Source organism: Dromiciops gliroides, chromosome 1 (assembly GCF_019393635.1).
Source record: "Dromiciops gliroides isolate mDroGli1 chromosome 1, mDroGli1.pri, whole genome shotgun sequence".
Classification (NCBI taxonomy): domain Eukaryota; kingdom Metazoa; phylum Chordata; class Mammalia; order Microbiotheria; family Microbiotheriidae; genus Dromiciops; species Dromiciops gliroides.
Window position 1 is genome coordinate 787,197 of NC_057861.1, and position 13,715 is coordinate 800,911.

The window sequence follows — 13,715 nt, forward strand, 5'->3', positions numbered from 1 at the left end:
AAGCAGTGCCCAGCCACAAGATTGCAGCAAAAAACTATTGCTAAACAAAAGCCAATGGAAAAAGCCAGGAACTCTCTGGGAGCACGGGAGATTATTTCCTAGGACTGCAAATAAGGGGCTTGCATGTCCAGACAGAGCTGCTGTAGCAGGGATGCTTGCTTAACTCTTTTCTTGATTCTCTGGTAGGGGAATGGGAATGTTGCATATTCAGCAAGTACTTTGATAGAAAACCGAAAGATAGCAATACAACCTTTCTTTTTTTTAAAGAAGATATTGAGAGAAGTGTGTGAGTGAAGATGAGAGCCAGCAAAGGGTGTGTGTGTGGGGGGAGGGGATCTTTCAAGTTTCTGTGGCCCCAGAAAGGGGAGGAGGGGGGGTTTATTGTCCAGAAGCTACTCGAAGGATCACAGCTTTGAAAAAAAGTTTGATTTTCCATCATTAACAAGCCTCTCTCTCTCTCTCTCTCTCTCTCTCTCTCTCTCTCTCTCTCTCTCTCTCTCTCTCTCTCTGTCTCCCTCCCTCCCTTTCTGCCTCCCCCCCTCCCCCCCCCCCCCCCGTGGGATCATAGATTCAGAACTGGAGCAAACACGACAATTCTTACAAGTAGCCCGACGATCCCCTTTTTCCCAGTTGAGGAGTCGGGCCTACAGAGGAATAGTGAGTTGCCCGGGTCTCACAGGGAGGTGAGGGTGGAGATGTTGAACCAAGGCTTCTGCCTCGAAATCCAGTGTGGGAGGGGGAGGCTGCAGGAGGAGGGGAGCGGGATGGGGGTGGGGGTGGGGGTGGGGATGGGGATGGGGGTTGGTCAGGCCCTGGGGAAGCAGCTGGGCAGGGATGGGATAACGAAAGAGGGGCCTGGTTCGTCACATTCTGCCCCGTCGGACCGGCTCCAGAGACAACAGCCCTTCCGAGGTTTACTAAGCCTGTCTAGTCCTCCAACAGTCATTCAGGGCCTCGATCTTTGCTTAAGGGAGGAAGAAGCAGGCACAGAGAGTTAGAGACTTGTCTCTTCCAAGGTCAGATCTCTGGCACAGCGTTCGGGGGTGGGGGTGTGGATGGGGGTGCGGCACGTCTCCGTCCCCAGTTCTTCCCACGCCGCCCCTATTGGCCTGGCGCCCAAAGCCTCAAGCGCGTGGAGGGGTGGGGGAGAAAAAGGGGGCCCGGGGAGGGTGACAAACTTTGTCTCTATAGGAGCGGGTCGGCCTCTCTCCCGCCCCCTCTCTCTGCGGGCTTCTTCATTGGCCTTCTCGGAAGGCGGAGCCCTCCGGGCTCTATAGCCGGGCACTATTTAGGTGCTGCCGCTTGGGCCTCTGCCTGCTGGACCAGGAGCGATCGGACCTGGGCAGCTCTTAGCAGCCATGGGGGTGGAGCTCTACCTGGACCTGATCTCCCAGCCCTGCCGTGCCATCTACCTTTTCGCCAAGGCTAATAGCATCCCCTTCGAAGTGCACAGTGTGGAGCTGCTAAAGGGTAAGCCTGCCCAGACCGGTTGCCCAACCCCAAATACTGACCCTCCAAACAATCTTTGCCCCGTCCTTAAACAAGCCCTGCCCGCTTGCGGCCCAAGTCCAGAGGACTCCGAACAGTCTGCACTCTGTCCCCCGCCTCCATCGCAGCCCAGCCCTTCCTCTTCCCCCTTCAGGCTGAGAGTAGGGCTGGGGGAGACAGACGAGGGCGGGGGATGCAGCAGATGAGCCCCGGGCTCCTTAGGAGAGAAAGGGAGGCTTCCCCGGCTCCCGACAGATATGGGGGCTGGGGGGGGGGGGGAGACTAAAATGGAAACGGAGGCAAGAGATCCAGACGGCCGTGGACCTTCCTCCTCCAGCTTCCCGACATTTGGGGGACCTTTTAGCTGGACTTTAGAGGAGGCATGGACGGGTGTCCCGTTAGTCACTGAGCGTGCCTCCCCACTACGGGCTGGATGCCATCCGATGACCGAGATAAGCCCGCGAGGGAAGGGGAAGCGGGGCTGGCAGAGCAGCCTCCTCTCCCTAAAGAAGGGGATGTGTGCCTTTAGGAGGGGAGGGCGGAGGGAAATGCACCTGCCTCGCGGCGCCCTCACTCCCACTTTCACTTTTCCCGGTCACTGACCGCACTTTCTCCTTCCTCTTCCCCAGGGCTCTCACTGGGAAGCGCTCTTGCCCCCTTCTCCACCCTCTTTCCCTCCATTCTGAAGAAAAAGACTAAGTTCCCGTTTCCCCTCCTGCGTCAGGAGCCCAGACCGGCCCTCAGATCTGGGGGTGGCTGAGCTGTGTCCGAGCCAGTCACGTTGGGAGCCCAGTGGTTAGCGGGCAGCCGGGGTCACCTGCACCACCTCCGGGTGCTCCGGGAATGAGGCGCGATTTAAAAAACAAACAACCCAAACCGAAACCCCAAATGGAAAGGAAACAAACCTAACGTCTTAGCCCCAGGGCTTGATGGATTGGCCTGCGCACAGTAGGTGCTTAAGGCCTTACCTGGGGAGCCATATGTGTCTGAGGTGGGACTTGAACCTAGACCCTCCTGACTCCAAGGCCTCTAGCCACAAGGCCAGCTAGCTCCCCGTGGCTGTGCTGAGATAAACTAGGACCCTCCGGGTCAAAGCAGTGGCAAAGGTACACACTCCTTCCTCCTCCCTCCCTCCTCCCTCCTCCCTCCCTCCTCCCTCCTCCCTCCTCCCTCCTTCCTCCCTCGTTCCCGGCCATCCTGCAGGTTTTTCTGTCAGACAACCAGAGGTCCACTGGTTCCATTGGGCTGCTTTTCTCATCCATCTCTATTGGTAATGCTTTTTTTTTTTTTTGCTTAAGTGTACCCCTCAAAACTTATGGAAAAGAACTTTCTCTCCTCTTCTCTGACTTCCTGTCTCCGTTCCTTTTGCCTTCTCTCTCCCTTTTTCTTCCTCCATCTTCCTTCTCTCTTCTTCTTTCTTTCCTTTTTCTTCCCCTCCCTCTTTCTTTCTTCCTCTTATTTTTTCTTTCCTGCCCACTTCCGTAAGCAATAGATAATATAGCTTTCTGTCTTTGCCAGGGAAACAACCCTTATTTCATTGTTGGCACCCCTAAATTCCATGACCACATTAAACAGCTTGCCCTTCTTGGATGCATTATTCTTTTGAAAACAATCAGTTAAGTAGTTTAAAAATAATTGGATTAAGTGGAAAAAATAAAAACTTCAATATGGCTAAACTAGTGGGGGAAAGGACCATGAGGGGAGCAACAGGAAGCTAAAGGATTGACTAAAAAACTGGAGGAAGAAAAATGGATTGGAAGAGGAAGTGTTGATACCTTGGTGTTTGTCCTTCATTTTCTTTTTTTTGGGGGGGGGATGGGGGCAATGAAGGTTAAGTGACTTGCCCAGGGTCACACAGTTAGTAAGTGTCTAGTGTCCAAGGCCAAATTTGAACTCAGGTCCTCCTGAATCTAGGGCCGGTGCTTTATCCACTCACTGCACCACCTAGCCGCCCCCACACATATATACTTTTTTTTTTTTTTACATTTTAATATGTCTTTTTTTTCTTTTTCTTTTTTTTTTTTCAGTGAGGCAATTGGGGTTAAGTGACTTGCCCAGGTTCACACAGCTAGTAAGTGTTAAATGTCTGAGGCTGGATTTGAACTCAGGTCCTCCTGACTCCAGAGCCAGTGCTCTATCCACTGCGCCACCTAGCTGCCCCCCACACATATATTTTTAATGAACTAAGCTTTAATTAACCCTGGGCAGCTGGTGGTATTGGCCTTGAAGTACAGGAAAGACCTCAGTTCAAATCCTACCTTAGTTACTAGTTCTATAACCTTGGGAAAGCCTTATAACCTTTATCAGCCTCAGTTTCCTAATCTGTAAAATGAGAATAATAGTACCCACTAAATGAGTTAATGAATTCAAAGCACTTTGCAAACCTTTAAAGTGCTATATAACTGCTAGGGGACACAAAGACGGGGAAAAGACCGTCTCTGCCCTCAAGGAGCCCCCAGTGTAATGACAAGAACAACACAGTAAAAAACTAAAGCTGAAAAGGGGAGGAGAGCACCTGATACGGAGGCGTGATGAAGGCCAGGGGAAGGTGTGTCTAGGAGGTAGGAACCGGGCCCTCCTTAAACAGAGGATCTCCATTGTCCAAGCAGAGGAAGGGAGAGGTCCTGGAGCACCTGGAGGTGCAAGGATCAAGGTTGAGGTGATCTTGCAAGAGGAGGAGATGCTGGGGAAGCGTGGCTTCTTTCACTTGCTCTCTCTCTTTTGGAATGAGGGCTTTGGACTAGACAGACCGGAAGAGCCCTTGGGGCTGTGCCCTATGCTCTTCTCCCTCCCACGTTCATGACCGAGGTCTCTGGCTCCCCTCCTCGGACAAGCCCTTTGCCGATGAGTGAGGAGTCACAGAGAGTCAGGACAACAGTCCCACCAACACATCCTGGCCGGAGAACTTGGGAAAACAGTGTCTTGCCACCCTTGGAAGCCGCCCAAGCCCCAAGAGGCAGAGGCCAGCCCCCTGAGAGCTACAGCTGGGTGGGGTGGGGAGGGGACTGGCCCTTCGTGCCTCATTTGCCACATCTGCTCTCCCTGTAGGGGAGCACGTGACCGACGATTTCGCCAAAGTGAACAGTCTGAAGAAAGTGCCAGCCCTGAAGGATGGAGATTTCACCTTGGCAGAAGGGTACCTTTCCTGACCCTGGGCACAGTTCCCCTGGCACATCCTCATGCCCTCACACCGTACACTCACACCCTCATTCTCCTTCACTATCTATCTTTGGAGCGAGATGAACAGTAGTTATGTTTTAATTAATTTATTTTTTTGTAAGGCAATGGGGGTTAAGTGACTTGCCCAGGGTCACACAGCTAGTAAGTGCCAAGTGTCTGAGACCAGATTTGAACTCAGGTACTCCTGAATCCAGGGCCGGTGCTTTATCCACTTCCCCATCTAGCTGCCCCCAACAGTCATTATTTTTAAAACAAAGTTTGGCTAAGGTTGTGAAGTTAGAGCAATGGTAAGAAGGAGGGGGAGAGGGAAAGTGAGGGAAGGGTACAGAGAGGGACAGACAAACACGGGGGTCTCCTGACTTGGAATGGCTTAACAGCCGGGCTTCAGCCAACACCAGGCCTGAGGGCATGTGCTATCTCGGAGACCAGGAAGATGTCCAGGGGCATCAGGAGAAAGAGATGTGTAGTAGATAGAATTTGGGGGTGGGGAAGAGAGGACCTTGGGGACCTGGGTTCTAGTCTTGGATTTGTCTGCCAATTTCTTTTTTTTTTTCTTTTCTTTTCTTTTTTTTTTAGTGAGGCAATTGGGGTTAAGTGACTTGCCCAGGGTCACACAGCTAGTAAGTGTTAAGTGTCTGAGGCTGGATTTGAACTCAGGTACTCCTGACTCCAGGGCCGGTGCTCTATCCACTACGCCATCTGGCTGCCCCCCTTATCTGCCAATTTCTTTTTCCTCCTAGTATAATTCAAAGGCATTTGCTTGGCTTTTCTCCTAAAGGCCATTCTGGCCCTGGCAAGGACTGAGTCAAAGCCCAGGGTGCTGGTCTTGGGGGGAGATCATCTTAGCTTTGTGTCCTCCCCCTCCCCCTAACACACCCCTTCTTGCTCACACGCAGAGGCACAGGCACCATTTCCTGGAAGAATTACCAGATGCAAGCAAGACTAGGTGGATGAGATAGCTGAGGAAAATCCTTTCATCTTCTGGAGGAGCCTATTGAACCCTCCTGAGAATGCCCAAGGGAGAGGTTAGGCTGGGAAGGGGCCAGCAGGAGCCAGCTGACTGAGGCTGTCCTTCCTTGTCTTAGCACAGCCATCCTGCGCTACCTGGGTCAGAAATACAAGACTCCAGCTCATTGGGATCCTCCAGAGCTGCAGGCCCGGGCAAGGGTGGAAGAATACCTCTCTTGGCATGCTGATGTTATTCGAGGCACGTTTGGTGTAATGCTATGGATTCAGGTAAGATGACGGGCCTGCTCTGTGGGTGAGGGGGAAGGGGGTTCTTACAACCCACTCCGGCCTTTATTTATGCCTGGATTGGAGTCCTTATAGCCTTTGATGGGGGGAAGGGACGTAGATGGACGGGGGTAAGTGATCTTTTATGTGGAGTGGAGACTGAATCCTTCTCCCCCAACCCTGACAGGTGCTGTGCCCTTTCATTGATGCCCATGTCCCCAAGGAGAAAGTGGACAGGAACATAGGCTTCATGGTCCAAGCTCTACAACATCTGGAGCAGAAGTTCCTGAAGGACCAGCCCTTCCTCACTGGGGACCAGATCTCCTTGGCCGATCTGATGGCACTGGAGGAGCTGATGCAGGTGTGGGGGACAGACTCTCCCTGAACAAAAATTGGGAAGTTTGGATGGAGGGAGAAGGGTTGGGGGGAGATGATGTCCGTTTGGGAAATACTGAGTTTGAGGTGTTTTCCTGCAGACCTACTATGGTGGTTTTGATGTCTTCGAGGGGCGGCCCAAGCTGGCAGCTTGGCGGGCGAGGGTGGAGGCCGTCTTGGGGGAAAAGCTGTGTCAAGAGACGCGGGAAGCCATCCGTAAACTGTGTGCAGAGCCCAGACCTGTCATGGACATCCCCTCAGCCATTCGAGAGAGGATGAAGTTACGTCTTTCAAAGATCCCCTGATCCAAGGTGAGATGGAGGACTGTGGCATGGGGGAACTAGGGCTAAAAGAAGAGGAGGCAATCTGAATATGGGGAGAAGTCGAAGAGGCCAGTTTCTGGCTCCTTGCCTCTGTTCCCTGGAAATGTCATCAGTGTTTCCAGTGCTTCCAAGTGCTTCATGGTTCAGGGCCCAAGGCTGGGTTCCTCTCCTCTCACATCCTACTCTCCTGCTCATTGAGGACCAGCCAACTCCTCTGCACCCCCCACCCTCCAGGTTCCCATTCTGTAGTATAAAGGAACCCTTCAAGGACAGAGTCTACCTCCCCTACTTCCTTAGACAGCTTCAAACCCTCCCAGAAGCTGATGGGCCCAGCCCCTCCCTGGTCACTGAGGCTACAGTCCTGATAATGAGAATCTGCTTCTGTTCTGGAATATCTCCCTCAGTCAGAATTCTCCTAATGAAGGAATCCCAGTTATGGGGCTGCACAGTGCAGACAGCCATATCCATGGAATCACCTCCTACAAACATTTATGACCAGTGACCACACACCAGCACAAAGATGGGGACCTCAAATAAATCCCTCACTTAGAGACACTGAGGAGTTCCTATCCGCACACAGGGAGGGATCAGTGAACCAACCAACAATGTCTGAAGAAGAAGATCTAAGCAGCCTGGAACCCTCTGCCTGGGTCTGGGAATACCGAGGTTTTACACAAACAGATGAAAAGAAATCCAACACTAACAAAAACCCACATATTTTATTACAAAATTATTTTCTGCAAAAAAGAAGAAAAATGTTTTAAAAAAGACAACCAAACCAGAAATCCAACACTAAAACAGAATAGGGCGCGATTTGTCTTGATGGCAATTCAAGGAGAAAAGTGAAGGAAGCAGTTCAAAGTCATTGGCAGAGCATTGGCAGCCCCCAAATCCATGGCACCTTAGGCTTCACTGGATCCAGAGAGAGGCAGCCTGGGGGAGTGGGGAAAGGGCTGGTGGCTCTGGAGGCAGAAAGATCTCAGAGCCCACCTGGTCCGATGTGCACTCAAACTGAAACCCTCTCTCCACCATCTCAAAGGGATGCTCATCCTCTCTCAAACTCTGGATGGCTGATGATGGGGAACTCATTCCTTCTGGACACAGCCCATCCAAAGTTTCAGACAGCTTTAAGGGCCAGACAAGTTTTCCTTAGGTGGATCCTCAATCTGTCTCTTTGTATATTGCTCATATTCCTTCCCTGTGGGGCCAGGGAGAACACGTTTAATTGCTCTTCCATGTATTATTTAAGAATAATTCAACATTAACACCCACTATGAACTGGAGGAACTGGACGCACCCCACTCTTATTCCATTCTAATCCAGGCAAGGGCTGTGTTCTGGTATTTTCCCAGACATTTCCAAACAATGCTGGCTGTATTCTGGTCACCCTTCCTCATGCCAGACCCAGGACCCTGCCCCTGGGACACTAGACTGACAGATGAACTCTCTCCATTGCCTTTCTCCACTTCCCAGCTATTTCCAAACTAGACGGCCCCCTCCTCATGGCCCACCTCCCCTTTATGCTGTCTCTGCCAACCAAGATGTAAGCTCTTGGATGGCTGTGGTGTTCCTGCTTGCTTATTTTTGTATTCCAAGCATTTAGCATAGTACCCGATGTATAATAAGAACAGAATAAATACTTTTCATTCATTCATTTGTTCATCTGTTCATTAATTCTTTCTTCTCTTTGGAATATACAGAAATGCACAATCTCATTGATTAATCAATCAGCTCTTAGTCCCTATTCGAGTTTATTAACTAAACCAGAAAAACGTCTTTCTCCATTAGCATTCTCCATTCTCTGCCCATATCATATCAAACCAACTAGTCTCAAAGACTTGAATAAGTGGCAACGTCATGGGCTTTACGGTTAATTCATCTGTAAAGTGAGGATAATAATAATAATACCTACTTCCCAGGACGGTTGTGAGGCTCAATGATAATAATGACTGAGAGTAGCTGACATTTATGTAGAACTGAATGAATGCCCAGCACTGTGCTAAGCCCTTTGTCATTATTACCTCATTTGATCCTCACATCACAGATGATATTATTGTTTCCATTTAACAGTTTAGAAAGTTAAGTAACTCCCCCAGGGTCACACAGCTAGTAAGCGTCTGAGGCTGAATTTGAACTCAGGTCTTCCTGACTCCAGGCCCAGTGCTCCTGGAATAATGAATGGGTTCTAGAAGAGTAGACAGACATACTCTTTCCAGAAACTATGCCAGAGATGGTTTGATAATGGTTCCAGAGGCGGGGAATGGGGGGAGCGGACAGTATCTGGCAGAAAGTAGCTGTTGAGAAAAATGCCAAGGAGTAGGAAGTGGCTTGCTTTTAATAGTGGGCCGGGGGCAGCTAGGTGGTGCAGTAGATAGAGCACCAGCCCTGGATTCAGGAGGACCTGAGTTCAAATCCGGCCTCAGACACTTAACACTTACTAGCTGTGTGACCCTGAGCAAGTCGCTTAACTCCAATTGCCTCACCCAAAAAATAAAAAAAATAGTAGGCCAGGTGAGGCAGTCACCAAGCAGAACAACACAGGTGCCAAAGTTCTGCATATTACTGGGCCGGGTCCCTAGAAGGTAGCTATTTTTTTCATGGGTTTTGGAGGTAGCTTTAAGGGGCTGTGTTGTTTTAATACTGTTGCTTATGAGCCCTCACTAGTGTGCTCCCCACTGATAACCAGAGTGGTATATTAAGAATACTTAAGTCCCTTTCCCTAACAGTCTGGACCACACTCTACCCAAGTACGCAGAGCTCCTTGGATAGTGGGCTCTAACTGTCATATGCAAGATGGTGGTGTACATGTGGACAGTACACATGACAAAAGGCTAACTCATAGCTCCTGGTTATTAAAGGTCTTCTCTTAAGAACATAAGGAGCAGCTAGGTGACACAGTGTGTAACGATTGGAATGACGCCACCTGCTGGAGACTTACTGTAGAAGAGTTCTGCCCATGAAGCGAAGGTCTTTGAGGGCAAGACCAGGAGTCTTTTCTTTGGCGTCAGGAAGTGACGCGGGCTAGTGGAAGGAGGAAGGAAGAGACTGGCGCTCAGTCTTGGGCTCTTTCTTTTGGACTCTGGTGGAGAGCGGAGCTAAAAATGTGCTCTCCCTTTAACAGATAGGAATCTAGGCCTTTTTCTCTCTCTTTACCGAATTCTTATTCTCCTTAATAAATGCTTAAAAGTCTAACTCTTGCTAAAGCTTATAATTTATTGGCGACCACTCATTAGATATTTTAGACAGTTTAGCTAGAATTTTAGCCCTTAACAAGTGGATAGATACCCCCTCCAGGCCTAGAGCTCTTACTCCATCCTCCTGCACCCTCCTCCAGTTCCTTTCCCCTCCAATTCCTTTGGGGTTGAGGACACAGCCCCCACCAGTGCGGTGGGTGATTGATGAAGGACTGGGGGGGCTGTCTTTGAAGGAGAGAGGGCAGTAGCAGAGGGAGAAACCCCAGCTCCACCCCAAGGCCCTCTCAATTTCCAGCAGACCTCCTGAGAATGTCTGAACTGGGCTGTGAGCCCCACCTGCCTTTCTCCTCGAAGCCTGAGCCTGCTCTCTGTAGTAGCTTGGACCTGTGGTCTGAGCCTGTGCTGTGGGCTCCACGTTCCTCCCCATACACTCAGAGCTGGGGTTACTCCTCCACAAGGTGGTGCTGGGTTTGGGAGTAAACTTGGGGTTCCAGATGCGAGGTAGGAAGAATGTACACTTCAGGCATGGGCCAATCTTGTCTCCTCTCCAGCCTCAAGGGAAGATGGAAGATCTCTGAAGGCAGAGACCCACTGCTTTTAGCTCTTTGCGGCATGGCTCCCAAGCATAGTTATTTAGACAAGCATCCATTCATTTCTGCTCAACAAGATGGACAAGCATGCACAGGGATGAGAGAGAGAGAGAGAGAGAGAGAGAGAGAGAGAGAGAGAGAGAGAGAGAGAGAGAGAGAGAGCCCTAGCAGTAACTCTGGGAAGGGGATATTTAAATAGCAGGGTCACTGTTTTAGGGGGTACAATTAAGATTTACGGCCTTGTTGGAATCTGCCTTTGGTGCTGATAATGACAAACACTTGGGTTCTTCATTCCATTTGCAATCTGATAGTTCAAGCATGGAGCATGAACAGTAAGATGAGGCAAGGGGAGAGTCTCTGTAGATAAGCTGATATGAGCCCCAAGGTCTTCAGAAGGTCAACGCAATGGATCGTCGGTGTGTCCTCATACAGACCTCTGGCTACCTGCGTAACTGGCGGCTCAAGCAAATTAAGGCACCCTTATTTTTTTTACAATGGCATAGAGCCAGTCATTGTCCCTCAGAGGGCTCTCAGTCGTATGAATGCTTATCAGTAGACATTTATTAAGCACCTACTGTGTGCTGCATGTTGGTGATACCAGGACAAGACGGACCTAGTCACAGCCCTTGGAGCTTCACATGGACCTGAGGAGGTGATGTGCACATCTGTGTTGTCAGCCAGCCAGAACCGGCCTCTAACCCATGGATGTCTGGAGCCAGACAGAGTAGGCTCAGGAATCAAATAGAAGTTTAATTTCAAAGTGAGGCAAACAGCTCACAAGCAAGGAGGTGAATTAGACACTTGCCTGGGCCCTGCCCCAGAGGGGAGACCTGAGGCAGTGTGGGGAGATCTTAATCTTATACCGAGGGCTACACACACCGTGAGCCGTAGACCTGACCATGAGAGGTAATGGCAACGAGACAAGTTTGATTCGTGGCAGGTCTTCATGACAGGAACATGGTTACTTGTCCGAGCTTGTCTGGTGCCTGTCTGAGAGCTCAGAGAACACATGATGCTGGCCAAAGCAATACAACAACGGTGCAATTTTGCCAGAGGGTGAGATCATCCAGAGGGTGAGGGCAAAGGATTATTGTTATGCCAAGCTCAGGGCACAGCCCGCTTGCTGGGCCTTAGCTCTGGAAAGCAGGGGATCCCCTAATATCTTGTCAATGTAGACATGTACATACACTTTGTATATTTACAAAAATACTGGATAAACTTCCCGGGAAGGCACTAGCAGCTGGGGGTGGGCTGGGTGGGACTGGCTAAGGAAGGGCTTGGTGCAGAAGGAGGGGAAGCTTGGGCTGAGTTTTGAGGGATTGTAAGAAATCTGTGGTCATTTGGGACACATTCCAGGCTCCTGGAGAGAGAAGACTGAGTATCATTTGGGAGAACAGAGCAAGAGAGCGCCGACAAGCACAGTACCCGCCTGGGAGGAGAGGTCAGAGCGGCCCCTCTCCCATCCCCCTTCCCACACACCCTTTGCCGAGAAAGGGGGGCCGGGACAGGTAGGTGAGGCGGCCCAAGGAAACCTCCAGGTGCCCTGAAGGAGTTGCCCTGACACACAGGGGAGTGCCCTGGGATGGGGTAGGAAAGGGGATGGAGGAAGAGGTCCAGAGGATGGCACTAGAGGTCTCTCCAATTAGGAGTCTGTGAGGAGACCCCCGAGGGGCTGCTGTCCTTGACACATCGTCGCCATCCTGTACTAGCTGAGACAAGTACAACGCCTATGCTGTGGGCCCTGTCTCACCAGGAGGATCATACCCACTGGGAAGAGGGCCCGTCCTGCCATGCTGACTTTGTCCAGGGCACCTCTGACTCTGCGCTGTCAGTTGAGTGAGAGGCCTGGGCATCCATGGAAGGGCTGCCTCCTTGCCTGGCCTGCTGTGGTCAGCACCGAGTACCTGGACATCTCAAGGTGGGGCATGGGTATGAGGGGGGCTGTGTGGTGGGGAGTCAAGGACTGACTGAACCCTCCCTCATTTATCAGAGCCCACCTCCTCGAGGAGAAAGGAGACAGGCATGTGGCTGCAGCGGCCCAACCCCCAGTATCTGGAACAAGTTCTTGCAGGATAAGCACTTCTTCACTGGTGTCCAGCTCTCCTTTGAGGAGACCCTGCCTCCGGAGTGACGGGCAGTTATTTGGAGGCCCGACTCCAAACCACCTCCAGCCTGGGCTGGGAACAAGGATGCTATCAGACATCCCCCTGCTCCCCTCCCCGCAGCTGCCTTCCTGGAGCCAACCTCCTGAAGGCCCAAGGAGATTTTTTGGATTTTCCAGAGTACACGTGGTCATACTCATTCTCTCCTTTGAGCCTGAGGATAAGCCTGGTGAGGGAAGTGGGACAAGATCCATGTGTCCAGTCGACAAAAGAAGAAACTGAGGCCCAGAGAGGTGGAGTGGAAAGCACTGATTACAGCACACCAAGCATTTTACCACACACACACACATGTACATACGACACGCACACACTTTTCTCTCTGCAGGCCTGTTTCATTGGTTTAGTGAATACATTTGCAGGTTAGAGCTTGTGGGGAGCATTTGGAGTTCCTCAAACTCTCTTGCTCAGTCAGCCTACTGCTAGGTGTTAGCTCTGATACAAGCACAAGGCCTCTGCCTGTCTGGGCCTCAGTCTCAAAGAATCAGCTCTGGAAGGGCTCTCAATCTCTGTCATGGTCCAGTGATCAGCAAACTATGGAGAAGGGTCAAATCCATCCCACCGTCTATATTTGTACAGACTCTGAGCCAAGAATGATTTTTTTCCATTTTAAATACAATAAAACTTTACAAAAATAGGTGGGATGCAGCCCACTGCCCATGGTTTGCAGACCCGTGACTAGTCTAACTTGTCTACAACCAAGGATTCTCCAGCAGATGTGACAATGGGCCATTCTGAAGCACCCCCAAACCCTCTCCAGAGGAAGAACTATGTCACCTAGCTGCCCCTCACAGGTATTTTAAAATGCATCATTCCACTATTGTACTTGAAATTGTTTCAGAAAGTTTTTTGAAGCACCAGATTGGGAAAACAAAGATTAAGATAATATATGTTCATTTTAAAAACCTCCAATAATGCCGAAACCTCTTTCTTTAAAGAGCTTTAAAAAACCTTTAAGGTCATTCATGTGAATTTCTGGAGACTTTATCTCACCCTGAGAACATGTCATTGCTTTGAATCTTTTTTTCCCTACACTGACCCAATTCAAAACTCTGTAGTTATTTTACTGCCTCATCCAAATCTGACGGTGCATGTGAATTACACGCCAATGAGAATCTTAATGAACTTCATGTTAGTGTCATGTATATAAACTTATTACTGGTGGATTCATAA

General features: G+C 50.4%; 1 protein-coding gene across 3 annotated transcripts; it reads left to right on the top strand.

Moving 5' to 3' along the window:
* Positions 1 to 568: 568 nt before the first annotated feature.
* Positions 569 to 8,249, top strand: GSTT2B (glutathione S-transferase theta 2B). Of its 3 annotated transcripts, none has more exons than XM_043974560.1 (6): positions 569 to 657; positions 1,192 to 1,470; positions 4,537 to 4,624; positions 5,754 to 5,904; positions 6,089 to 6,262; positions 6,378 to 8,249. In XM_043974560.1, exons 2-6 carry the CDS (start codon positions 1,359 to 1,361, stop codon positions 6,579 to 6,581), a joined length of 729 nt encoding a protein of 242 aa, XP_043830495.1. In that variant the 5' UTR covers positions 569 to 657; positions 1,192 to 1,358; the 3' UTR covers positions 6,582 to 8,249. The 3 variants fall into 3 exon arrangements, with proteins under 3 accessions (XP_043830495.1, XP_043830485.1, XP_043830504.1); XM_043974550.1 differs by lacking the exon at positions 569 to 657 and adding an exon at positions 812 to 1,016; XM_043974569.1 differs by lacking the exons at positions 569 to 657; positions 4,537 to 4,624 and adding an exon at positions 812 to 1,016 and having other exon boundaries at positions 5,759 to 5,904.
* The last annotated feature ends 5,466 nt before the right edge of the window (positions 8,250 to 13,715 follow it).

What these genes read in the sequence shown, in the direction of transcription:
- GSTT2B (XM_043974560.1), top strand. Translation starts at nt 1,359, where the DNA reads ATGGGGGTGGAGCTCTACCTGGACCTGATCTCCCAGCCCTGCCGTGCC. An exon ending in GATTTCACCTTGGCAGAAGG is followed by an intron (nt 4,625 to 5,753) that starts GTACCTTTCCTG and finishes TCCTTGTCTTAG; the next exon opens with CACAGCCATCCTGCGCTACC. An exon ending in CACTGGAGGAGCTGATGCAG is followed by an intron (nt 6,263 to 6,377) that starts GTGTGGGGGACA and finishes GTTTTCCTGCAG; the next exon opens with ACCTACTATGGTGGTTTTGA.